At 41.8% G+C, this 26,054-nt stretch overlaps 3 protein-coding genes across 6 annotated transcripts; 1 reads left to right on the forward strand and 2 right to left on the reverse strand.

Moving 5' to 3' along the window:
• Nucleotides 1-1,293: 1,293 nt before the first annotated feature.
• Nucleotides 1,294-5,498, reverse strand: LOC117143987 (adiponectin receptor protein). 2 transcript variants are annotated; one of them, XM_033308928.1, is made up of 7 exons: nucleotides 5,330-5,498; nucleotides 4,385-4,796; nucleotides 3,351-3,449; nucleotides 2,738-3,090; nucleotides 2,378-2,679; nucleotides 2,235-2,314; nucleotides 1,294-2,177 (listed from the first exon to the last, which is right to left on the reverse strand). In XM_033308928.1, the coding sequence occupies exons 2-7, from the start codon at nucleotides 4,748-4,750 to the stop codon at nucleotides 2,043-2,045; spliced, it is 1,335 nt and encodes a 444-aa protein (XP_033164819.1). In that variant the 5' UTR covers nucleotides 4,751-4,796; nucleotides 5,330-5,498; the 3' UTR covers nucleotides 1,294-2,042. The 2 variants fall into 2 exon arrangements, with proteins under 2 accessions (XP_033164819.1, XP_033164820.1); XM_033308929.1 differs by lacking the exons at nucleotides 4,385-4,796; nucleotides 5,330-5,498 and adding an exon at nucleotides 3,542-3,676.
• Nucleotides 5,499-8,160: 2,662 nt separating this feature from the next.
• Nucleotides 8,161-13,914, forward strand: LOC117145141 (elongation of very long chain fatty acids protein 7). Of its 2 annotated transcripts, none has more exons than XM_033310680.1 (4): nucleotides 8,161-8,333; nucleotides 12,033-12,137; nucleotides 12,199-12,389; nucleotides 12,808-13,914. In XM_033310680.1, the coding sequence occupies exons 2-4, from the start codon at nucleotides 12,080-12,082 to the stop codon at nucleotides 13,525-13,527; spliced, it is 969 nt and encodes a 322-aa protein (XP_033166571.1). In that variant the 5' UTR covers nucleotides 8,161-8,333; nucleotides 12,033-12,079; the 3' UTR covers nucleotides 13,528-13,914. The 2 variants fall into 2 exon arrangements, with proteins under 2 accessions (XP_033166571.1, XP_033166572.1); XM_033310681.1 differs by lacking the exon at nucleotides 8,161-8,333 and adding an exon at nucleotides 11,004-11,293.
• Nucleotides 13,915-15,871: 1,957 nt separating this feature from the next.
• LOC117143440 (elongation of very long chain fatty acids protein AAEL008004) lies at nucleotides 15,872-19,943 on the reverse strand. 2 transcript variants are annotated; one of them, XM_033308148.1, is made up of 4 exons: nucleotides 19,907-19,943; nucleotides 17,661-17,841; nucleotides 17,024-17,589; nucleotides 15,872-16,686 (listed from the first exon to the last, which is right to left on the reverse strand). In XM_033308148.1, exons 2-4 carry the CDS (start codon nucleotides 17,719-17,721, stop codon nucleotides 16,426-16,428), a joined length of 888 nt encoding a protein of 295 aa, XP_033164039.1. In that variant the 5' UTR covers nucleotides 17,722-17,841; nucleotides 19,907-19,943; the 3' UTR covers nucleotides 15,872-16,425. The 2 variants fall into 2 exon arrangements, with proteins under 2 accessions (XP_033164039.1, XP_033164040.1); XM_033308149.1 differs by lacking the exon at nucleotides 19,907-19,943 and adding an exon at nucleotides 19,595-19,839.
• Between the last annotated feature and the right edge of the window lie 6,111 nt (nucleotides 19,944-26,054).

Genomic DNA, 26,054 nt, shown 5'->3' on the forward strand with positions numbered 1-26,054 from the left:
GCATATCTCATAATGACGATGACAGCCGAGTGGCGATAGCTTCTCTTCCGGCTGGCCCACTGCGGGAATCCGGTTCCTAGGTCCGCGCAAATTGCCAAATTACGCGTAATGAGGGTAATTAGAGTGCGGACATATGGCGTGTGCATTGGCCACCGAATATCGTATTTAATTGCAGGTGAAAGCCCAGTTACATTTCAAAGGTTTTGGTTTAAGAAAAAAACAAAATTTTGAAGTTAATTCCAATTAGTTGGGCACCTCGAAGGTAGCTGAGTAAATCAGAGCAAAACAGTGACGATTAATACTTAAATTTTTCCTTAAACAGCACAACCATTTCCCCATCTGGCACCCACTTGGGTCCACTTGATTTGCATTTCTCATTCAGCGCGGGCTGGATTCACTGCATCTTTTGAAGTTATTACGATTTTAAGTTATATTTTTTGGATTTAACGACGCACGGGGGCGAATCGGAGGAGCCATAATGTTTGATGTGTTCGATTTCACAGTGAAAACTTGATAACTTCGATGTGAGTAATAAAATAATAAATTACAATATATATTCAACATTAAAAGACTAATGGTACGTCGTAATATTAAACTTTTTAAATGATTAGCATTTGTTTGATAAGTATCCAAAAATGCGTACTTTTTAAAATCATCAAATCCAAGCCGCACTGTACCATTTAGCTATGCACATGCTTACGCCTCATTAAGGCATTTTTAAAATATTTCTCTTTGGCTTTGGTTTTCTCCCACTTTGCCCAACTTCCGAACTGATTTTCGCCTTATTTCGACCAAGTCATTTGCTTTTTTTTCTGCTGAACTTGAATTTTGTTGGTAAATTAAAACCCTGCAATCGCATTTAGTTGAAAGACACGTGCCGACAAGTTGTCAAGTACAAAGTTCGATTTATTTGCGCCGTGCAAAATAAAAGGTTTAACGATCTGCGGATTCGTCGATAGAAACTGGCACACGGCGAAGACAATGACGACGCATAGAACACAAGGCAGCGGAGGAATCAGATCGCGATCCGAGATCTCGGAGACTAGACCACGGCTGCTCACTTCATCAAGGGGGTCAAAGTCAACTCGGCATTCGCCCAGTCATCAGCAGACTGAACTCCACTAATAACCCCGATGCGGATTTCTAGTTCTCTGCAGCGGTATTTATGGCCAGGCATTAGGGTGATGGCAACCGCCGAATTGCCAAATGGCAATCAGCAAACCTTAAAATAGTTTTTGCGCCAAGAAATAAAATGATATATGGCTTAATATAGTAATCTTTACCAAAACGCTCTTTTAGAAGTCTCAGCTTTTTTATTGTTTTGATTCGCTTTATGTTTTGTGATAGATCTGCATTTATAATGTATATGGTGATATAATATCTTGGGCTCAATGCGCGATGCTCTGCCGTGTGGGTGCATGGATGCGGAATTTGTGATGTGCAGTGTGTATGTGTGGATATAAAATCAGACCTCATTCAACGATCGAAACGTATGTTCATTACTCCATACAACCCTAACAACTCTAAGCGGTAAGGTAAATACTAATGCCACAAGGGGATCATCTAATTGCATAACTTAAAGTAATTGCTTGGCTGGCATTTTAGCTCCTTTAGCTCCTGTTTTAGCAATGGAGCCCCTGAGCGGAAGTCATCTCGTTTTGCCAATTTCAGATGCAAGCAATTCTGCACTACTCGAAAGATCAATCAACTTACGACAACATTAAGTAGACAAATTGGAATTTTATAAATAATTGTACATATATTAATTTCTCTACTGCAGATTTCATTCGACAATCAACTGTTTTTGCAATTTTTTTTCTATGCAAGATTTTGATGATAAATGCGCGTAATTGTGTGTAGTGTGTTTATGTCTTCTAAATGGTTCTGTTGATTTTGTATAACAAGGTACAAATGCTCCCCAAACGCTAAAAAGGTTGCATTGTAAAACTGCGCTAGTTCGCATTAATATATGTATTACTCGTACTATGAATGGGATTGTATGTGCTTTTACGATGATTGTTCCTTGGCGTCCACTTCAGCATCTAAAAGGTTATTGGTTCGATGGGAACAGTGCATTCGCTATACATGACGCGGTACATGGCCATTTCAGAGATGCCGTGGTAGTGGACAAAGGCGGCCGCAATGACCAGTATGTGGAATATTTGATGTGATTGACCCTGCAAAATAAAAAACTTTCAGAACGGCGCAAAGGACAAAACCATCAAGAATCGTACCCAAATGTCGAACTTTCCAGGAAACCAGCGCTCGGGAACACGGAGGGCGTATAGCAGCGCGCCAAGAATGTAGAGGAGGCCTGCAAGATGTATTTTGCCATTGTATTACCATTATTTTAATATGTATATCTACAAGCACTCACCCATCAGAATCAGCCATCCCAGACTGGCGCGGCTCATCTGGCTGAACCAGCCCTCCATGATGCTGTAGTGAATAGCTGGAATCACACCCGACAGGCCAAAGCTCATAAATACACCAGCGCGCAAGGGACGAAGTGCCGGCTCCGAAAACTTGTCCCATAGTGAGACCACGATGGAGAGGATGCCCAGAATGCTCACGACGGATAGGTATATCACCTTTGGCTGGTAATGGCAGTAGAAGCCATAGTACAGCCAAGGCACAAAGGAACCCATAATCAGCAGCGCAATTCCACAGTAGTCAAGTCTGTCGGTAAACAAAACAATTAATATGATTTTCATTCAATTGGGCGCGGAATACTTACTTAGAAAACAGTCTTCCCATCTCTACAGAATGACAGCTCAGTGTATGAAAAGCGAATGAGAATCCTAGGCACACAATCGCACCGATGAAGAAGGCGCCAAAAACGATCTTCTCCTGTGTCTGGATCTCAACCGAGGGACGCGAGATGAAGTATAATGCTACGCCGATGAAGGCGATGCAGCCAAGAAGATGTGTCCAGATGTTGCCCGTTTCCGTGTGCACGCGGAAAATTGATTTAAAGCACGCACGGAAAGAGGGGAGCGGTGGGCGATGGCCGCGGTGCAGGAAGTCGTTATCCTGCAGCCACTTGGGTAGATTTTTGTAGTGGCACACTTTCCAGCTAGCCTCCCAGACCTACGAATAAAATGGAAAAAAAACATATCATTCAATAGATAAGACAATTAGTTACCACAGAAGTTACCAATATAAACAAAAAAAAAAAAAAAAAAAAAAAACAAATACTGTCCCAACCTTTAATACTATTAATACTAAACAATAATTACTATTTATTGAAATAAAAACAAAAATACAAAAGCAACAAAACACAAAACATAAATCTTGAAGAGTATCTTCCATTTCAGCCATTCTTCACTTGGCTGCATCACTTGGCTTACCTTGCGCACAAACTCCTCTGCCTGCTCGGCGGCATTGTGTGCCAATGCGCCCAAATCAATTTCATCGGAGAGAACTCCCGCCTTCAGCACTTCCGTCATCTGTGGAATAGAGTGATAAGACATTAAACAGCCCTCAAAGCGGATATGAAAAGCTTAATAACGAAGGAGAACTAAGAGCAAATGGGACTAACGACTGCATTTTCAGCTTGCTCCTTGACTGTGTCACGGTTTTGGGTTCTGTAAGTTTCTTGACTGAGATCCGGCTCCAGATCCGGGTTGACACGCACTATAACCTCCGGCTGGGTCTGCATCTTGAGCGGCTAACAGAGATTCGAACGGAACTATAACTAAATGTTCGAGGCAATGAGCGATCGTACTGTGAAGCCTCTGCCAGTCGCATACTCAATTTGTTTAGACTTAGTTGGCGGAACAAGAAAGCACCGAATGCGTTCCGCGATAAGATAAGCTTGCCCGAAACTGTCTCCGGGCATTATCAGCACCGCATCGACGTAAATTTTTGATTTTTTTCCAGCATCTATCGTATAAAGGGCTATGCCAAAGCTTTTTGCGTTCAATCTAAGCCTGACCTTTAAAGCCGGTGAGCAAATGCGCAGATTGTCTACAGTATAAGGCTCAAAGTCAAGAAATTTTACTTGACAGCTTTCGGTCAGACATTAAAGGCAAAGAGAGATAAGGTTTAACTTTCAAATGGCTGTGGAATATGCTTTAAATTGAGCAATTGTATTTAGTGAGTCATAAAAATGGAGAAATGGCCACGATAAGGCTTAACTACAATGGTTATGGTACATTTGAATGTGGCAAATAGACATTGGCCAATGCAACATTTCAATTGATAAGACGCCCGACATTGAAATGACTGCCTGCGCAGAGTGAAAATTGCGACTAACAAGTGGCAGCCGATAACCACATGGTGGTGGGTCAGCGATAAGAGTTCCGCCACATGTTTTGACGATTGCATTTCGTACTTTTCCACCTGGTTGAAATGGAAATGGAGGTTAATAGCCCCGACTCACCTCCGCCTCAATAAGCTGTGTGTCTTCCGGGGTCGAGGGGAGTGGACAACCGGCGTCATCCTCCTCGACCAACTCATCGTCGTATTCGAGAATGTCCAGATCATTGGGACTGAGCGAGTCCTCTGGTCCCCAGCCACGTCGCTTGCGCAGAATCATCTGCACCTGCTCAAAGATGTCCTCGTCGGAACCTTCCCTACGCAACGTGGCCGTGGTGGTGGTCACCGCCTCGCCGGTAGCGTGTCCTTCGGCGTCCATCCCGAAAGTGGCTCGAGCCTGGGTGGTTACCTCCACCTCGGCGGGATGGCTCCCGCCACTCACATCAGCCGCTGAGCCCTGTTGCTCCAGAAGATTGGTGGCCGAATCCATGGCCTTACGATCCCGGGGATTCGTTTTGCACTCCGCAAATAGTGTTCTGTAAGAAAAATACGTTCTGTTCAATACGAAAAATACGAATTTAGTTGTTTGAAAGCAATGCTAAACGTTTGTTAGCTCAACGCTAGCTCGTCTGGGAAATGCGATATTTGTTTATTTGTTTATTGGTCTGCTCCGATCGCATTGCTATATAGTATGGAGCGACCTTTGGTCCCCAGTGAATCGGTTGTACGTAGCACCTAAGTCTGTATCTGGTGGCTTTGTGTGTTTTATCACTTAGGGAACTAGCTGCCAATTACGTTTTTTACATAAGACGGGGTCCAAATGCGAGTGGGATCCTCAGTGGGTTAAGGTGCAGTTGCTGTTTCGGGGAAACCATTAAATAGATAGCAAAGTGCATGGAAAATTCAGCCAGAAGGCCACGTGTGAGTGGAATACTACCAACTGGCTTAACCCCCACCTGCATTCCACTTGCGCAGTTCCCATTTTTTATACGAAGTTACAGAAAGTGTCACAACACAAGCAAATGGTTAATCACTCGATTTCACTGGCGATTCGTTACTATTCACTTACCACTCGATAGTCGCGCAGTTGGCGTGGCTTCGGCGGCAGGCCCAGGAGTCAACACTGGCGCGAAAACTATTTGTTGCACTTGCTTCAATTGCGTTCAATTGCAGTTTTTCATCTGTTTTCCCTTAATTTAATTTTTTCTGTGTTTTTTCCAGTGTGACTGCAAACGCGAAAGGGAAAATCACTAGCAGTCATATGGGTAACGAGGGAAATACGGTCATACTTTAAAGCACCAGCTGTTAACGACTCCTAACGCTACTTTGTGGTCTTAGCTCTGTAAAACAGTGTGGCAACTCTGTGCAGAGCGCGCCAATATTTGAAATTGCTGGCAAGCAAATCGCATTGCTCCCGGTAAACAAGGTGCTTTCATTATTAGTCAACATTTTGTAGAGCTAACAACTTTTTATTGGCGATCAAAGGTGGTACTTCTACTGACCAAATATTGGATATTTGCGTAAATACCTAGCAGGCATTTGTTTTTTTTTGTTCATGAGAAATTACCGTGACGAAATTACAAGACGTATATTATATGAATAGAAAATTTTCCTCTAGTCTGTAAACACTTCAGTAACAGAGAAATTGTTTTCAAAAAATGTTAAGGCATCTCATTAAAAACCATCAACAATGAAGTCTACTTAAGCCTGGTAGTTATGAATTAGCATGTGTAGTTCCCCGATATATAACCTACTTAAGTATGCATAAATCTGCCATTCTTTGGGCACTTTTGCAAAGACAACAAAGAAAACCTCACAACTCACTTAATAAATATATATTTAAATTAATTAATTCAATAATACAAGAATGTCCACTTTTAGCATTTTTAGAAAGAGCATTATGGTGTTATAAAAACCCACTAATGTAGGCAAATAACAATTCTAATAATAAAGAAACTTAATTGGGAAGACATAATGGTGTTTGGCTAGTGAGGAAATATCACCAGCCATGCAGGCCCAATAAAGATTCACTTGTTTGGCAAGCTCCTAATAGCGCAATTTGACTACGTTTTAATAGCACCCTTAGAATATTTATTGCACATAAAAGCTAGTATGCTTAGTCAAGAGTCATTCATCTTTGTTAAACAAATTCACTTTCAAGCATAAGACTATAGAACTTGCTTTGCTCAGGGGCAGCCCATCAAGATGATACCCTATTGACCAATCCAGGCCAATATCATCCATCAGCTCTCGGCGTTCTGACCAGCAACGTTAGAAACTCGGCCAAGGAGCAGATTTCGCACAGACCCCGACTAGCGGTATTAATCGACTGAATTAATACATTTAGTAGCGCTGAAGTTCAGGGTCATAATCACAAAAGAGAAGCGCCGATAATGCGAGCTGTTTGAATGACGAGCGCGCGATAAAAAATGCAAAACGACCAACTGCCATGTGCTTCAAATGGAAATGGAAATGCCAAAGACCCGGAAGGGTGGCGACCAACACAGCTGCAGTGCATCCAACTCGGCAAACATTTGCATATTTGACCGGGCACTTAGCACGTGGGTGGAGTGCATGGGTCACACAAATCACCTGGGAATCTGGGAGACTGGAGAGAGTAAGTGCGTGAAATTGAGCCATTCATGGGACGGATAATTGCTTCCCATCGACCTGGAAATGTGTTAACTGCGCCCGTAAACCCTATTTGCGTAGTTAAGTAAGTGCCAGTTATCGAGTTGGGGCGTGTCATCCCCCACATTGACACACATATATATACACATTTATAACTATGCTGCCAATTGAGTTCGTCTCAATGACGTGACAGCGATAATAAATCAATTGTCTAGCGGTTTATTTAAAGCCAATTTTGTTGCTGGAAATGGGCACACAGAAAGAAAAATAGTGTTGCAACTTAATAAACATATTATTTTTACAAATTTTATCAAATTTTGAAATGGTCTTATGGGATTAGTTTTACTAATTTTTTAAGCATTCCTTTATAGAGATGTTTTCTTAGAAATAACACAGTATCAAAACAAAGTAGCGAGGATGACGCAAAATCTAATTAACCTGATCTAGCACTGAAAGGTCAAAGCACATAACAATGATATAAACTCCATCGTGCGGTCTAAAAATCGCGACACATAATATATATATATATATATAGAGCATATATATATTTTCTAGAAATTCATTCCAAACACTTTCAGTGGCATAAAATCATCTTTCCATAAAATTGTTAATAATTTATGATGATTAACTAGAGTCTCTAATCTTAAGTTCTAAGTAAGTTCGTTAAGTTCTAAACATATACAGACATAATAGTAATTGAATAAATCGAAATATATTTCGTTTTCACTGTGTACTTTTTCGCTTCCCTCTTTGCTTTCGTTTTCTTTTTGCCGCTCTTTTTGCGATAGGATCTGCATGTTTTTTTGGCCAACCGGGAAAGGGTTAATAAACTTGTTCAAAATAAACCAAGAAAAAGCATGGCTTATCTGCTGCTGTTAGCAGTTTTGCTTTCTTTTCTCGCCACAGACATTCGTTTTAATGGCTTCAAACTTGACCTTAGCACCAGAAAGCATCAAAAATCAGTCAAGAAACCAAAACTAAATGTTTCTAAAGCAAAAATAAAATTAAAAAACGAAAAAAAAAAGAAACCGCCGCGCAACTTAAATTGGCCATTAACGCGACTTCGACTTGCATCGTATCGAACCCGGCCGAGTGACGCAAAAATCAACTAAAAAAAGGTTAAGTATACGCCGTGCGGGCCGCGCCACGACTGCGCTGCCAGCGTCGGCAGCGACGGCGGCGTCAAATGTTGGCCGGCCTGCGAAGCGCGTTCATTTTGTTTATTTATACAGCCGAGCGGGTAGAACTCCATATTAGTGTCTTCTTGGCGTTTGCCGCAGTCGAGTCCGAGTCCGAATCCGAATCCGAGTTTCGAGTCCGTAAACTGAAACTATATCTTCAGGCTACGGTCGTAGTCCGATTGTGTGTGTGTGTGCGCGCCAGTGCGTGTGTGTGTTAGCCAAGTTCCAAGCAGGGAATCGAGTCAGCCGAAAAACCAACAGGTACGGAAGTGATATGAATTCATTTTTTTGGGGCAACCTGAAGGCGTGATGAAAGTGTTGCCTAAATTGGAGAGCACTTCTTGGGCAAAAAAAAAACGGAGAGCTCGATTGGCAGTGGCTGGTCTAAGCCTGGCTAACTCTGCTGCCACCACCGCCATTGGTCCGTCTGATATTTCTAGTCGACCTTAACCCAATGCATCGTACATAGATTAAATGCTGAAAACTCGCTTGAGGAGCTGCAATTTTGCCAGTCAGCCAAGGCCAAGACTCTGGCTGCAGCATTGAGGCGGCCAAATCTAAACGATTTGAACTTGTAATCGATTGCGATTCAATTTGCAGCTGCACCAGCCAAATGGCCTTCAAAAGACGCCAGCAAATGGCCGCCTGCCAATATGGCCAAACTGAACACTCCCCCTCGCGAAGATGACCACATTTCATGGTTAGGCAAACAGATTGGAAGTCGCTGTTCCCACGAAGAGACCACGGCCCATATCCGTTACAGTTTCTAACGACAACACAGACAGACACAGAGGGTTTCGTTTGGGCCAGGAAAAAATCCAATTAACGCCGCAAATATTTACAGAGTAATTAAAGGTTGTCAGTCGGCCCAAAAAGTCACCAGCCACAAACTCTGGCTTAAGACGCACAGGAAAAAAGATCTTTAAACCATCTATCGGGTTTAAATTCAATTCAATAGGTGCTTAAATAATATTAATATACTTAATCTTAACGAATATTAAACTAGACAGTTTTGTTGACAGTGAAAGTTACTTATCTCTCATATGTGCCTCAAAAATTCACTAGCTAAGGAATTTGCTAAACTTAGGTTTTATCGCAATTTTAAAGCATTTTCTTACCGTGTGGGTTATAGTTATGGATGTATCTATGTGGCGTTTCTGCGGTTTGCCAACTGCTGGCTGACTCGGCGCGTTTTTGTGCCTCCTCTGTAAATGCCTCGGCTGGCAAAAAAAATTAATTTACAGCGCTAAGCAAGCATGAAACCATAAAACATGTGCACTTGACACAGGCAAAACTAAATGATTAACCTGTTGCACTCTGGAGCCACGTCGGGAAAACAACAATGTGGAAAAAATTGAACAATTTTCAGGGTGCTCGACCCGTTTACATACCCTCTACTCAGAACTCACGACACTATGGATCCATTCGATTGCATCGCAACACCTACCACATTTCCAAACTTCAATGGGCTAATGTATTCGGGAATTTCACATGGCTAATTGTTGTCATTCGGCGAACACTCAAGTGCGTGTGAAAATCGTGCTGTCTGTAATCTATAGAAAAACATCCGCCCCGTTGGACTGCAATTTACACAGCATATATGTAGCTATATCATTTTGAGAAGTTCTGCAACAGAAAGGAAAATAAACTAAGTTATTGTAAAAAATATTTAGCTTCGTTTCTACAAACAACCAAGACTAGTTTACTATCATAAATTGCAAATACTTGGGATTTTCCAAACACAAATCATATTTTTTTTCTGGTGTACACACGTGGCGACATAACACACGAAATACCTGTGCTTCTAGGCGCAAACTTGCAAAAAAAGAAACATGCAAAACTTGCAGATTTCAACCGGTGGCACATTAACAACGTTTAAATCGCAGCAGCAGATACAGATACAGATACACATAGACTTATGCGCAGATGAAAGACTAATGCCCCATCGGCCTTCATTAGATTTCGAATTAGTGGCGAATTAAGTTGTTTTTACCCGAACCTTTTATTTTTAGAGGCAAATTCGTAAAAATTAACGCTTTATTCGGTGCTTTTCCGCAACGTAACAGACGTATGGATATTTAGATACTTTTCGCATTAGTCACAACATTTGAAATTATGGCAAAGCCGTGTTCGAGTGCTGGGTAAACCCAGTTCCCAGTTCCCAGCTCCCAGTCCTCAGTTCCGAGTGCCAAGTGTCCAAGTATCGAGTGTTCTGATACTGCTGACAAGGCATCAGCTCTTAAAGGGTACAAAAATTGGCAAAAGCAAAAATCAATTATGCATACAATACACATAATTTTAATGCGTGCGCGGCAGAATGTGGTTGCTGGCTGCTTCTGCGTTTATTTTTAATTTATTTAAGGCGGAAGACCTGCTCACCTCACAGAATCAGTACAGCTATAGATGTGGCCTTTGGTTATCCGAAAGTGTGGCACCAGAAGGTGCTGGGGTTTCCCAAAAAAGGGGGAGCTGCCATCCAAAAGGGGCGTAGCAAAAGGGGGGATCAACGTCAGCAGCTGCGAAGGCAGCCAGCGGAACACTCGCCTGACTTTCAATTGGCGTCACATTTTTGGTCGACTACGATCATGATCACGATGATGATGATGATGATGATGTAGTTGATGCGGCAGCCAGCTCACTTTTCCTGTCTCCAGTGTCAGTCTATATGGTTGCCAAGTGTCTTGCATACGAATGGGTCTGGGAATGGCAATACCTATATCTATATATCTATATAGCTATATGGCTATATGGCTAAGGGAAGGCGAAGTCGATTGCGAACGACTTAACCCTGACAGAGACCTAGTCTCAGTCGCTGTCGATCGGCGGTAGTCAAAACATATCAATCATACGCCGAGTGTGTCCAATTAGCGACTGTGGCAGGTGTTTGCTCTGTTCTTCGGCCCGGCCAGGCCAGACTCTCCAAATCAAATTACACGCCATGTGATCATCCATGAAGAGTGCTGCTGCAATCAGAATGGAACAAAACTCCAGTCATCCCAGAATCATTATAGAGCAGGCCGTGCCTTTAAATTTAAAGTACAAGCACATAAATTCGTTCAAGTTTGACAACTAGTTTTATACGGTTCCGATTTGTGACATTCCCAACTGGACATCTTTTAGCATACCAGCTAATTATACAAACCAATCTATATACATTTAGCCACATATCTATATAAGTTCGAGAATCTTCGCCAGAACGAGTTCCGGTTGGAGTTGGCTAGGTCAGTGGTTAATGAGGAGAACACCTCGAAAAGTTTACATAAGAAACGAGTTCTGGCTGCCGTGTAATTGAATACATTTGATGGGTCATTTTCGATCAAACTCTTTTCCGTGTGCAATTTAAATAACAATGTGAAGCAAGAACACGAGCCCCAGTGGCCAGAACATAAACTCCGAGTGCCGTGCCGATTTTATCTGAACAGAAAAGCTGAAAAAGACAATCGCAGATGTTCAGGGAGATGCCAAGATGAATGCCAAAGTTAGTATTAACTTTAGTGCCAAGGCGAGAAATTCAAATGAAGCCTTGAGTCCGGATTTTTTCAGGTTTCCAAGCCACTGACTTGCGGTCTTGGCTTCGGCCAAGAATCTTAGATCTTCAAGACATTCTCGTTCGATTATTCTATTGAATCGAGAGATTCACATATGTCTAGTTATATCGCTGAGCTGCACCAGCCATATCTTTGCTGTCGTCATTCATCATTCGATTGGGGATAACTCAATAAGCGATTTCTTCGCGCCTTTCATTAATAAATCTTTGGCGTGCCTCGCCACAAATTCCAATGCAAATCACGATCCTCGGCGAGCCGAGCAGAAACAAACGTGCTGAGCCTCTCCAAGCGATCGCGATTTAGAATACCTATTTTCATTCAATATTTCGGCAACGCGGCGTACGGACGTCGGGCTCTGAATTCTCGATTTTTGGGCGAAAATTTCTAAAGCTCGTAAGCCTCTTTCTTTCAGTTGCCAATTGCCAGTTGCAGAAACAGTAACGAAAACAGAAAGCCAACATGACGAACTACATGAAGATTGTCGAGGAGCGAATCTCCGGCCTCTCAAAAGGAGTGGGTAAGTTGAATCGAACTAGAGATACATATCAACTGAAACTAATGATTCGAATACTATTCAGATGAGACGGTGGACAGCTGGTTCCTGATGAGCTCACCTATGCCCGTGGTGGCCGTGGTCCTCGTCTATCTGGCGTTCGTTCTGAAGATCGGACCCGAGTACATGAAGAACCGCAAGCCCATGGACCTCAAGCGCATCATGGTGTTCTATAATGCCTTTCAGGTCTTGTACTCCATTTGGATGTGCCGCACGGTGAGTCCATAAAACGGGGCGTCATAATTATTCAGCCTGTTTCGCGATCTCGATTTATGTATTATTCATTTTTAATAAGAAAAGCAGCGCCAAGTGCTTGTCGAACATACAAAGTTGCGGGCTACTTTATATTGTCATTAAAAATGTTAAACTAAGCCAATTTAAACATTGTGTGTGCGAGGAATTCGTTTAACACTTTTTTCGTGCATTTTTATTTGACAATTGTTTGACTATTGAATTGCGAATCGACGTCGCGCTTTAATGAATGAACGAATGAAGTGCACGTGAATAAGAAATTTAAATAAAATAGTGGTTTTAAGCAGCAAATTAAAAATAGATAGATTTTAAATTTAGCATTTGTTGATGGCTATCTAAATAGGTATTCATATTGATTTATTTCCCTTTTCTTTTTTTGCAGTCCATCCAAGAGAGCAATGTGATGTCGTCGATCTTCTCAAAGAAGTGCGAGATCAACCGCACCAGGGAGCAGAATCTGACCCTCTACTCCGGCGCCTGGTTCTACTTCTTCTCGAAGATCATTGATCTGCTGGACACGACGTTCTTTGTGCTACGCAAGAAGGACAACCAGGTGTCCTTCCTCCACGTGTACCACCACACCATCACGGTGCTCTTCTCCTGGGGCTACCTGAAGTACGCTCCTGGCGAGCAGGGCGTGATCATTGGCATCCTCAACTCGGGCGTGCACATCATCATGTACTTCTACTACATGGTGGCCGCGATGGGACCCCAGTACCAGAAGTACCTGTGGTGGAAGAAGTACATGACCAGCATCCAGCTGATCCAGTTCGTCCTCATCCTCGGCTACATGCTGACCGTGGGCGCCAAGGGCTGCAACATGCCCAAGACACTGACCTTCTTCTTCGTGGGCAACACGGTCATCTTCCTTTACCTGTTCGGCAACTTCTACCGCAAGACCTACAAGAAGGCCAAGTCCGTGGACGGAGGCAGTCGCACCACCGGCAGCAGCTTGGCCCAATCCGCTCTGCGTGCCGCCGGCGGAATGGGTTGCATGCCGCAGACCATGAACGCCGGTAAGCATCTGCTCCAGAATGGCCAGGCCGGCAAGGCGTACCTCGATCTGAACAACAACAGCGTGAAGCCCATGAAGCTGGAATGATCGGCGATGGCGCATGGTGTCGATGGGTTTTCAGTTAGCAATTACGTTTTTAGAGCGGGGCTTAGTTCGTAACTCTTACCTTTACCATTACCATTACCTTTTACCTTTACCTTTACCAACTATCAGTAGTCTGTAGTCTGCGGAGAATAACTTGTATAATGTTTATATGCCGGGCAGGCGGACGATGATTCAAATCCAAAAAGTAGCTAGGACCCTAAGTGCGTGAATGTGGCCATGTTTGTGTGACTGAGTACGTGTTAATGTTTTTCTAGCTGAGCGTGTGTGAGAGCTAGTGTGATAGAGCTTATTAATGAAATGCAGCCGTAAATCGTTTCGCGAAACAAGACAAATTCAATAAAACTTTAATTTTGTATATTTAATAAAACCAAAAAAGTCGGTGTCTGTTCTTTGCCGGTGAAATCAGGGTTCAGGTTTGGGTTTTGGGGGTTTTTGGTATTCTATTTCTGCGCGAAGCTCTTGGGTTAGGTAATCAAACCGGATCCCACTGGATCCTATTATTTATGACAACGGCATGGCCACGCGCTCCATACACACGCAAAAAAAAAATTATGCATATCTGCAAGCCATCTGCTATTCTCCGACCATTAAACGTGATTAATATCTGTCGATTAACTGAAAAGATACTAACTCTTTTTGTGTCAACTGTCCAATCAGAGAACAGATTACATTATGGAAACATCAAAAGATCATAAAACAAAAGCATATATTTTTGCAGCCCTAGAAAACAATTATTTTTATGAGTGTAGAACCTAGTACGCGTGCTGCGATGATTATGCAACACTGTGTGTGCCCCGTCCAGTTTGTTGGCCAGGCTTAGACACCCTGGCGACGATTGGAGAATGTCTTTGCCAAATTAGAATTTCTAATCAATTTTTTCTCCACTCGCCTTGACTCACACACATGCCTCCAGCATCACATGAAGCACCTTTATTTATGCAGATTTCGAGTATAAAACTCTTGTTGTTTTGCACACATTCGAGTCAAAGTTCAAGGGCCTGGAAAAGAGTTTGATTTGAATCTATGGGTAGGCGTGTTATTTTAAATGAGCCTTGTTTTTGCGACATTTGCATAGGTCAAACTTCAAAACTAAAAACGGCCTGAAAGTATGCCTTGAATTGTGATTATGGAAATTTTTCCAGTTCCATGGTAAAAATATATATAACGCCGGAGATCTTCATCTTGAACCGAGAGACTGATAGAATCTATGCTGATTAGACCATAAAACTGGAATAATATTGGCATAAGCTTAGCTCCGGTTGGGGCCAGATGAAAACCGAATTTTGGCTGAGAGCTGCGCTTTGTTTTCTCATGTTTGTGGTCAAGATCAAGGCCAAGTGTCCAAACCGGCTTTATTGAATACTGTATCCGCACATCGGATGGCCGCAACCCCACTCGAAGATGCGTTTTCACTTCCGCTTCAGTTGCGTTCCGATTTGACTGATTGATCAATAAAAGGCTATGGAATTTATCAAAATCTTATCTCCGCCGCCGTTCAAGGTGCCTGCGAAATGAGCTCTAATGAGTGGCCAAGTGGTCGTCTTTCCAGAGTCTCGTAAAAATTCATGAACCGATCGTGTCCAGATCATCATCACCCCATAGACCAGTTGTACTAGCCACGCCCATTCAAATTTAAATCATCTTGGCTTCCGCTGCTGAATGAATAGGTTCTTGGTTATATATCAGCTGACCAATCGATTTGAGTTGGTTCCTTGAGCAAAGGTTTCCTCGAGTGATTTATCTGAGGCTTACTGAGATCATGAATGGCTAGATTGGGATGCAAATGGGTGCGACTGCTCTTTGGGAGATACCCCAATGCTGTTCAAAAGACAAATACCATTAAAGTGGTTTGAAACCATAAATAAAAGTTGAATGAACACAGAAATGATTACAGGAAATGCTTGAATATGCAATGTTTTCAAGGCCAAATGTATTAATTCATTCTCTATTTAAATTAAAAGAAATTCAGTTAAAAGTAAAATATATATTTGCTTCAAAAGAAAATCCTTTTGGTGCATATTTAATTCTGATCAAGATCAAGATCATTCAAACTATTAAGAGCTAGTATACAAAACAAAACATAATCCTGATGAATAATGCTGTTTTTGAATGTCTTTTTTAACAAGCATACATAAGAACCAATATATATGTACAATGCCCATAAATCCCAATTCAGATCTATTATAGTAAATGGACTGTGGTGATTTTAGAACAACAAGTTCTCACTTCCGCCCATTTCGCATTCATAAGAAAAAGAATAAGGCTCATTGTTTTTTACAATAATTTTGTAGAAAAAATTCTAGATTTATTTGTAAATTGTGTTTGTATTTATGGTTTCGTTATTAGCTAGTTTTTCACTTGTTTAATGCCTACTTTACATACCACACGTATATAAAATCTAAAGAAAACACATTCGCATGCGTACCTACACTTATTTACACAACTAACGCTTCTTCTGCCTGTTTACTTAGCTTAGTTCAGTTTCAGTTTTGGCCGAAAGACATACGACTTCTTTCATTTGGGTCCGCCAGAAACGATGGCGAACTTCAAACGGAGCGAGCGATGATGACGATGGCGGCAAAAAGCAATTTCAACTGTTTGAACATTTACATTTACATTTACATAATATGTGTATCTGTGTCTCGAAAACCTCATTTGCTCAAATATCTATTCGTCTCGTTTCTGATTTTCTTTTTTTGCGTGCTTCACGTCTTTTTGGCGGCGGATTACTTAAGAAATTAGTCAACAAGGTTGCACATAGAACATGGGTGGCTCTCAGTGGGTGTTTCTACCCGCCCTTTTGTACGAGTATTGAAGGGGTTTGTGTGTTGTGGGTGGTGTGTGTGGGTGGGTGGCGGTGGGTGTTGGTGCTCCTCCCTCTTACAAGGCCTTCTGCTTCTCCCGCTGCAGCTCAATGGCCTTGTTGAGGTCCTTGGCACATCCATCATTGTTGTTATCCGCCGACAGAGCCTTCTCCTTGGCAGCAGCCTGCTTCTTCTTGTAGGACTTCTGGTAGAAGTCGTTGAACAGGAAGTAGAAGAACACAGCGTTGGGCAGGGTGAAGCACACCGACCACCTGGGATACCCGCAATCCGTGTACAGCAGCTGGGTCTGGTGGATGAAGGCGCAGCAGAACTGGATCTGTAAGGATAATCGTAAAATCAGGAGACCATTAGGAGCTGTCGATAAGGAAGAATGAGGTGCTATCTATATCTGAATCTATCTATTTTTAGTTATACGTTATTAGTTAGTTATACTTTAAGACTGGAAAGTCTTGTAGAGCTCTAGAATCTGACAACAAAATGAAACTATATATCTCTTTTAAGTACAGCCCTAAAATCAAAGAATACATTTGAATATGTTCCACTTAAAAGCTTTCCTATTTGGTTCTAAGATTAAGTCATTAGCAAAGCAAGTAATAAACCTCTTCTAACCCTTTAAATTGAAATACTACAGATAGCGTATAAAGCGCTCTTACCATCTGCAGGTTGGTGATGTACTTCTTCCACCACAGGTACTTCTGCATCTGGGGTCCGAAGGCGGAGAGGAAGTAGTAGGAGTACATGATGATGTGCACAAAGGAGTTGATCCAGCCGATGAAGGTGCCGTGTCCGCCGGGATAGTACTTGCTGGTGCCCCAGCTGATCATGGGCATCACGGTGTGATGGTAGACGTGCAGGAAGGTCACTTGCCGGTCGTTCTTGCGCAGCACAAAGAAGATGGTGTCCAGCAGCTCGGTGATCTTGGCCAGATAGTAGACATAGACGACGCGCGCCTCACGATACGCCTTGGGTGTGCGGGACCAATCCACCGGCTGGCACCGCCAGCTGTAGTACTGCCAGATGACCACGCCCTCGTAGACCATCCAAACACTGAGCGCCACCTGGAAGAAGTTGTAGACGAGCAGGGTGCGTTCCAGCTTGAAGGGCTTGCGATCCTTCATGAACTTGGGTCCCCAGGACAGCACGAAGAAGAGATAGAAGGCCAGGATGCCCAGCAGGGGCAGTGGCGACTTGATCAGGAACCAGTCATTGGTGCGGGGATCTGCGTGGGAATGCCAGGGATTTGATCAGCATCTATATGCGGCACAGGTAGTTCCCCCGCCAACAACTCACCTGCCAGATCGGTGAACAGAAAGTTCCAATAGTCCACCTGCGTTGCGTTGACGGCTGCCATTTTTAAATTCTCCTCGTTGGACTCTTGCTCCCACAAATACGATTATATAGCGACGATCGTTTCGATGTGAAATTCAAAAATCTGCTTAGCCTGCGTCGCAACGAACGAGTTTTGCGAAATCTAAATGGATTGGGGAAGATCGGAAGGGAGTCTGGATGAGCGAAAGATCTTTTCGAGTTTTCGTAGTTAAGTTATGTTAATGCGATTCTCGAGCAACTAATGCCAAAGCTATAGCTTCAGCTTTTGCCATTGCTATTGCTGTTGCCGAGCCCAGAAATCTAAATAAAATTAAAATAATAATCAAACGAAGGCGAAGGAGAATAGCAAATAGCAAATAGCAAATGTGTGACGGTGACGGTGAAATGCCGTGAAATTATCATGTAACAGTAACAGTAAATTATATTCATTATTATGAATTAAACAACCGCAGCGCACAACAGCCCGCAACAAATTGGTGGCCACCTCAAAGCTTCAACTCCATATGGCCCATACCATATGGTTGCCTCACGACCCGAGACGCAAGACCCAAGTAAATTGGGCAGTGCCGCAGTGCCTCACGTGTGGAACGCATAAAACCCACTCGCACACCCAGCTAAATTATATTTGTGTTGTGCAGTTTGTTTGGTTTCGAGCTGGGGCTTGCCACTCTTACGGATCTCGGGGATCTTCTACAGAAGTCGTTTAGTCCAAAGTGGGACAGAGTGAAGTGGTACTCCCGGTGATTAATCATCGCCAAGAACTTGCCCCTCCATGGGGGCATTTGAGAATCGTCGAGCTATCAAGCACCCATGCTAAATTCCAAGCATTCACGTTCGTTGACTTGAAGTCGTCGCACACTTGAACTTGGCTAAGGCCGATTAAGACCACAAAATAATCGAATAGCATTATGATTTCTTGCGTCGTTTTCGAGGCTATTCTGATCGGCTTCTTGGTCTGCGAAGTGAGAAACAAATTGAAATAATAAACGACTGGGGAGATATTTTGAAGGGCAACTTGGCCAACACTCCAGTCGGTGGCTATCAGCCATCAACAGGTTTGGCTTCAGCTTTCCGGTCATTTCCTGCACTTCAAGTGTTATGGCTCCGTTTGAATATTACCTGCAACAGTTAGCGCAGAATGGGGCCAGAAAATATTGAGCGGGGAGGGGCGACAAATGGCAGTCATAAGCCAAAAGGTGCTAAACACTTTTGTTGGCCGCACAAAATACTGGCCAGCTACTAGCCAAGAAAATCCAGTTTATCAATTTTCAGTTGGCATTACGACCTTGCCATGCGTTTCTTGCTCTTTTTTGTGTTCGGGAATGGGTGGGAATTATGATCTAAGCCATAAGATGTCGCATCATTTGGACGCCGTCGTGTCTGGCTGATCATCGCCAGCCAATTTGAAGGCATTTCCACTTGGTTAGTCATTTGGTAAATGTCCGGAGATGTGGGAAACCTTGGAAGCGCCTAGAGCGAGCAAATAGAAAATTGTGTCACCTATTGCCCAATTTGGACGACGGCGGTTTTGTTTTGCCAAAATCAAATATGTGTCGCATAGGTTTAATGACCTTGACAGGTGGAGATCTCTAAGCTCCTGATATGGCACTTGTTCTATGCAAAAAAAAAGTTTGCTGTTCTAAGCTAGATATTAGAAATGGAAGTAAAAGATACAAAGTATGAAGTATCATCATCTACTTGAGCTTCTAAGCAAGTTTTAAAAAGATGTAAACACAAGCGAATCCTTGCTCATCTCTACTAGCCTTTAAAGTGTTGAAATACTTTGTTTATTTTTAAGGATATGTACCTTAACTATTGAAATGCACAAACTTTATAAACCTTCCTTGTCAGCTGATCTGACGATTGAATAGCTATGGAACTTCACTTTTAGAGACCTCTACAAACGGATCAATCCAGTCTGAGCCACGAATTCTATAACTCCTCGCCTCCAACGATTGATCTGATTGATCACTCAGATATATCTACACACACACTGGCACACACAGATGAAGCGGTTTGTTGGGCACCTGTTGCAATCTCTTCGATTGCCGTGCACTTAATTTTGAGCGACGACAACTTAATGTTAGCACCGTGACAACTGTTTTTTAGTCTTGTTCCATCTTTAGTCTTGCTCAAATGAGGCTGATATGAGGCACTATGTGGTGTGGTGTGGTGTGGTATAGTATAGTTTAGTAGTGGGGAGATACCTTTGCTGGCATCCGCTACCCACGAGACTTGTACGCGCACTGAACTGCTCCGCCGAGTTGTACGGCGCTATGTATAAAAATTTCGACTAAAGGTTCGATTTGGCACTGCTGTTTCTTCGTCTCTGCCTTCCGATTTGTTTTTGTATCTGTATCTGTATCTCTTTCTGTATCTGTTTTCAGTTCATCTTCAGTTCGGCGTTTAGATTCAGCTTTAGTTTTTTTTTAGCCGAACTTTTGTCTCGGCTATTTGGCATCTTGCTCATCCTCATCTTTGACTTTAGCTATAGCTTTAAGATGTTCTTTTGTTCCTCGTGGATCCCCAACGCTATATGCTATATGCTACATACGCAAATGTATCGAATGATCGTATGGTCTCGTTTTTCTACGATAATTGCGATGACAATGTTGTTGTGTGTGTGTGCGTGTTGCCGGCTTTTTGTTGCTGTTGTTGGCCAAAATCGCCTGGCTTTTAATTCGTTTTGTATTTGGCTGTGCAGCCTTTTGTACAATTAAAAGAATCATAAAATATTCTTGAATAGTTGTCACTTTTGATCGATTTGGTCAAAGCGATTGCGGTAGAACTTAGAGGATAGCGAATTTATGGCATTGAGCGTGCGTCCAGAAAATTTGAATAACAAGACATAACAAACAGAAAATTCATTTAAACACTTTCAAAGTAAAATGTTTTCGCAGATATTTAAGAAATCACAGCCAATCGCAGCGTTGATCTCAGATTAGTTTGCTAATAACAAACAGAAACTAACATTCTATATACGTACCCTAATGATACTTTCATTTTCTCTCAATTAATAGCTTTTTAAACACGAATTAGTCATTAAAGAGTATTCTCTGAGTTATTTATCCATTCCCTTGGGCTCTTTCATCATTAGCCGGAATATGAAAACAAACCCTAGAAATAGTCTCAAATCGCCTCAGAATGAAATGTTCATTCTATTTTGTTTTCGGTTTCTGGTAATTCTCCCTTTTTTATATCTTCATCCAAATTCGCTTTCGGAACCTTGACCCACTTGAAATACTTATTCACGCTTTATCTCCATTATGAACTTTAGAACCTAACCCAACTGAACTGAACTGAAACTGCGTAGGTGGTTTATAATTTCGTTGACCTTTTTTTTTGGCGAATCAGCGAAATTCCTTAGACTGTTTTACAAGCAATTTGAGAACTGTTTAAAACAAGCCTAAAACATTGCTATTATCGGCGTAAAGCGGAAAGATTTATTTGTAAAGTTTATTCAAGGAAACGGCGCATTTACCTGGCCATTTACATACAAATTCTTGGGGCCCAGGGCTCGGATTCAGATTCGGATTCGGATTCTAACGACCCACAATGATCGCAGCGCATCGATTAAGGCCCACTTCCGGGTCAAGTTAATGAAACCAAACCGATAGCAACTATTTTGGCCAAGACTTCGAACTTCGATGTCTGAAAAAAAAAACTAAAACGAAAACGGAGGCTGAGGCTGGGGTCACCGAAATGTTAACTGTGTCACCGGCGAATTGAACTTGAACTTGCCGATTAGCTTATGCCAACCAGTTCGAGTACGAGTTCGAATCCGAGTGGACTGCATAAGATGTGGGTGAATGTCGACCGGGCGTATGGGTGATCGGGTGAATCCCTTCGTTGGCCAGGAATCAATCATACGCCGTGTGCGCCGCAGCCAGCGACAAATTCTTCCGGTGTTTCGGATTTCATTTGCATGCGCCTTTTGTTTGGCCACCAGCCATCAAGCAGATCATAATCGTATGCAAAAGACGTTAGTTTATTATCGCCGTCGCTGCAGACGATTCATGCGATCGAGTTCGATATGTATATGTATATGTATCTGAGGGGTTACTGCCAGTTATGCAAATATCTTCCGCAAACATTTACATTTGGCCAACAGCCAAACTGGCGAACAAACCGTTAAACAATTATTATTGAATTTGTTTGTATATTCGCGGCAAATGGCGTAGACAAAATTGAGTCGCAAGGGTAACAATCAAATGTGCAAAATGTCTTTGGCTTGTAGAATTCTTAATTGGCGATGGGACAAAACATTATAAAGTAATTATGATAACTGGTGATTTTTCTGCTTCCAAGGGCGTCAAACAGTTTCATTATTGATTTCCGATGATAAACAAATTCAGCAAAGTTACTGCAATAAAACCAACTTTATTTTCCTGCCTACCGCAGCTTTTAGTCGTAAGATTGTTAACAGCAATTGCAAATGAGGCTCTTAAATGTTTAATTGGCCGCATTAAAGTTTTTTGCGGTCCGCCGACTTTAATTTCCGAGCTTGGCTTTTTCACACGCTGCTGGCGCCATCTGGTGTTCAAGTTTGCAAAGCCAATCTTGAAAAGCTTAACATTTTCCATGTGTTGCCAGCATGGCTAAAAAATATTGCTTCAAATCCACAAAAGTTAAGACAAAAACTTGGCTAAAAACTTTTCTTTGAATTTAATTTTTATACAAATATTATATGAAGCTATAGGCTATAAAGAAAAAAAACCATGACAAATTTTAAAACAGAATATAATAATTATTGCAAACATTTTTAATTGTTCTTAATGATCATAATACCATAATTAAATGTGGTAGGCTATAACCGATGATGAATTGATTTCTCAGGGATTCCCACAAAAATCACACGAAAGTCAAAAGAAGTAGTAGATAAATAGCATATCGTGAATAATTTTAAAATCATGAATGTCAGATATAAAAGTTTACTTTATGCATTTTTTAAAAACTATAAACAAAATGTTGGCAATTTGTTTGCCTGCAATGCAACCGAAAAACGATCTTAACTTATCTTATCAGTATATCTGATCTTATTTTTAAATTTAAAGAAATTTATCTCTTATAAAATAAATGTTTGTAATCCACCTCTATTAAAACTAGAACCGTATTTTTCAAGTGACTTTTTAAGTAGAAGTCAATGGCATTTCCTTTATAATCCGTATATATAACAAAAGTTAATTACAAGCGTAACTAAAGTTCTAACGGAAAATCGATTTCCCTGTTTACCTCGAAATAGGCCTATGATTAGAAGACAACCCCCTAGAAAGAACAATGGGTAAATGATCAGCTCCAATTAGCCGATTACATGACAGGTGGCAACTGATCGGGATGCGATTGTAACCGGGTCGTTGCTCTATGGCCATAAAACTCATCCAAAGTGGCTCGTTACCGAGTCAATTGCGCAAATCGAACTCGTTTCCGCAGCGCGGAAATGCCGTAGCACCAATATACAATATTCCAATCTATATATCTATTGGGCCTCTTGCGAACTCTCGTTCTCGAATCGAAAAGATCTCCAATCAATCGAATTTTTGGAGTCGTAGCTGGGCAACAACTACCAACTAGCAACTACCGATGGCTTGCCCTTGGGCGAAACTCGTTTCGAGCGATAAATTCATATAAATCGAGAGAAAAACAAAAAGATTAATATGTGCGGAGAAAAAGAAATCGCACTTCCGTTTCCTGATCGATCCGCTGATGACTGAGAGGCAGAAAATGCCTAAGAAGCTTAATAGATTCGATCGCGCAGAGCGGTTTTCATTTAAATGCTTAATTATAAATTCTAGTCTTGATATATTTCTTCTTCTTGTTTTTTTGCCAGCTTTCGAAACGTAACTGAGGCAATTTGCCGTCTTTGGGTATTTGTTTTTATTTTTATTTTTCTGATTTTGCGCTCAACAACTGTGTCAAGTTCAAAGTGAACTTTTAATTGCTAATTGAGTGACGAGGGATCTATTCTTGGCTTAACCCGCTCTTGATTATATTCAAAGTTATGTATCGCACGGATTTCAAGTTCAAGTCAGCGACATGTGCGTTGCCAAGAACTTAGCCACTTTATCACTGGCCGGCCGTCTTGGCTCATAAACCAGAAAATAAAAAAACCAGCCACTCGGTTGGGTTTATGTATTTTTGGCTTTGGTTATTTCGGGAGCATCTTCTTCATTGACTGGATTTGCTTGGCTGTAACTGAGCACACGTTTGGCCAATTGATTAGCAGCCCGAGCGGCACTCGACCTCTAATCTTGGTTGGCCATGTTCACAGGTTGATCGAGCGGGGTTTTTCTGGTTCTAAGTCATATGTAAGCTAAGGCACATACTTAACAAAGATTAAAGTTATCTATACACATATCTATACATATCTATACACACTTCAATCTATGATAATTATGAGAATTTAAGATACAATAAAATTTTGTTGAATCATCAAAACAGCTTCAGTCATTCTTTGATAAATAAATCTTTCATCTAAAAAGCTCTATTTTCGGTAAATCCCCATTTAAATATTTTCTTTCTACGCACCTGATCATTCCTATTACTAGTCGTGACCATCGAACGTGTCATTCCCTTTGGCAATTGGCCAACTGAATCTGAGCCGGCGTCTTCTGGGTTTACCCATTCAATTAGGGCCAAAAGTGGTGTGTGCTCGGCAAAAGTCTTAGCCGCGCAAATGCAGGCCGTGTATATTGAGCTTGAAATTCCGAATGCGCAAAACATCTGCACATGTGATATAAATATGTTTAAATTAAAGACTTGCCTCTCAAGGGCATGCTCGCTTTTTTTTCTGCACCAAATTGCAACGCAATTAAGACTAAGTACTATATATGGCCAGATCTGCAGATAAACCCGCGCAGACGAAAAGTTGACATGAAGCATTTAGCAATCGAATGGCAGCAATTGCGCAACTCGAAAAACTCCGTTCGAAAAATTGTTGTGACTTTAATGAACAAAACTGGCTAAGCGTCTGTAAGCGATTAATTGGTAATTGCTGTTTACAGCCCCGATAATCAGGGGGGTCTGACCCACGGCCCGCCTTTCAAAAATGATTCCGTTATCAATTAAGAAACGCCGGCGGTCAAGAGTCAATCAGCGAACTTCAGGTAAGATCGTTCTGAAATGCTTCAAAATACTCCCTTTGTGCGACGTGTTAGCACCCACACCTTTTCCTATCCAGTGCTAATTAATTTATGATCGTTAATTATTTGCTACATGCACCAGCTAATAAAATTTTCTGCTTGATCATTCTGCGGCTATTGTTGCTCGACTGGAATGTGCTCGGTAATAAATCGGCTAAACGATAAAGCAAATATTATAGGACTATATATGTTACTTAATAATTTAGGAAAATATATAGCAACTTGCGCAATAAATGTTAGAACTTCAAGTATGCTCAGCATTATCATAGATCATAATTGTAAGCTACCGCTGAAATAATGATAAAGCCGCAATTTAAATAATTAGTTTATTAACATGTGACAACTTTCCGGCTGAAATATCGAATTTTTGTCAACACCAGGGCCATTAATCAGGCGTATAATAAGCGACAAACATTTAGCATTTGCCATTATGATGAACACATCGAAAACATATTGATTATGATGGAGTCAAAGCTGTTTCGCCAATGGCAAAAAGATGAGATATCGAAAATTGATGGAACGGAAATTCGCAAAAAAGCCGCACAAAATCACAACAAAACTGGAGCTATCAAAGCATACATTTATCATCGAAATCTTGGTCCGCTTGGCTGGCGGCGTTGCCTTCTTTGACTCTTCAGACTTCTTTGACTTCTTTAACTTCCGATTAACCTAGACCTAGGCCGTGAGACACCGCGGGGCTGTGTTGCCAAGCTCATCATCATGATCCACGTTTAGGAGCCGCAGAGTCGAGCGTGGCCAATCCGCATTCAACCGTTAGCCGTGTTGGTAGTAGCCAACGTCATCCTTGCCGGCTTTGGATTCAGATTCGAATACGTCGGCCCCAAACATGGCCAAAATAATCAAGCCAAGCAAAGGTCGAACTGGCCGGGCTGAACTTCAAAGAACCATTTACTAGGCACTCAATGCGCTCGGCGTTAATTTGTCGCAAAACGCAAATGGTTCTGTATGGAACTAAATGGCATAATTACGGGTAATATACGCCGGCGAAGGCTTTGCTGCACGTCCGATAATTTACACAACTTAACGACGAACATAACCCAGTGGCTTTTGCCTTCGATCTATATGGATTTACACACGTCTCATGTATCTGCGGATTGATCGTGTATCTGAGGCCATCTGTGGTTGGCCACCTTGACACGTTTACCACTCCTAGATCTTCTGGATTCTTGGCATCGTTCTAACTGCCCGAGAATAT

Source organism: Drosophila mauritiana, chromosome 3R (assembly GCF_004382145.1).
Source record: "Drosophila mauritiana strain mau12 chromosome 3R, ASM438214v1, whole genome shotgun sequence".
NCBI lineage: Eukaryota > Metazoa > Arthropoda > Insecta > Diptera > Drosophilidae > Drosophila > Drosophila mauritiana.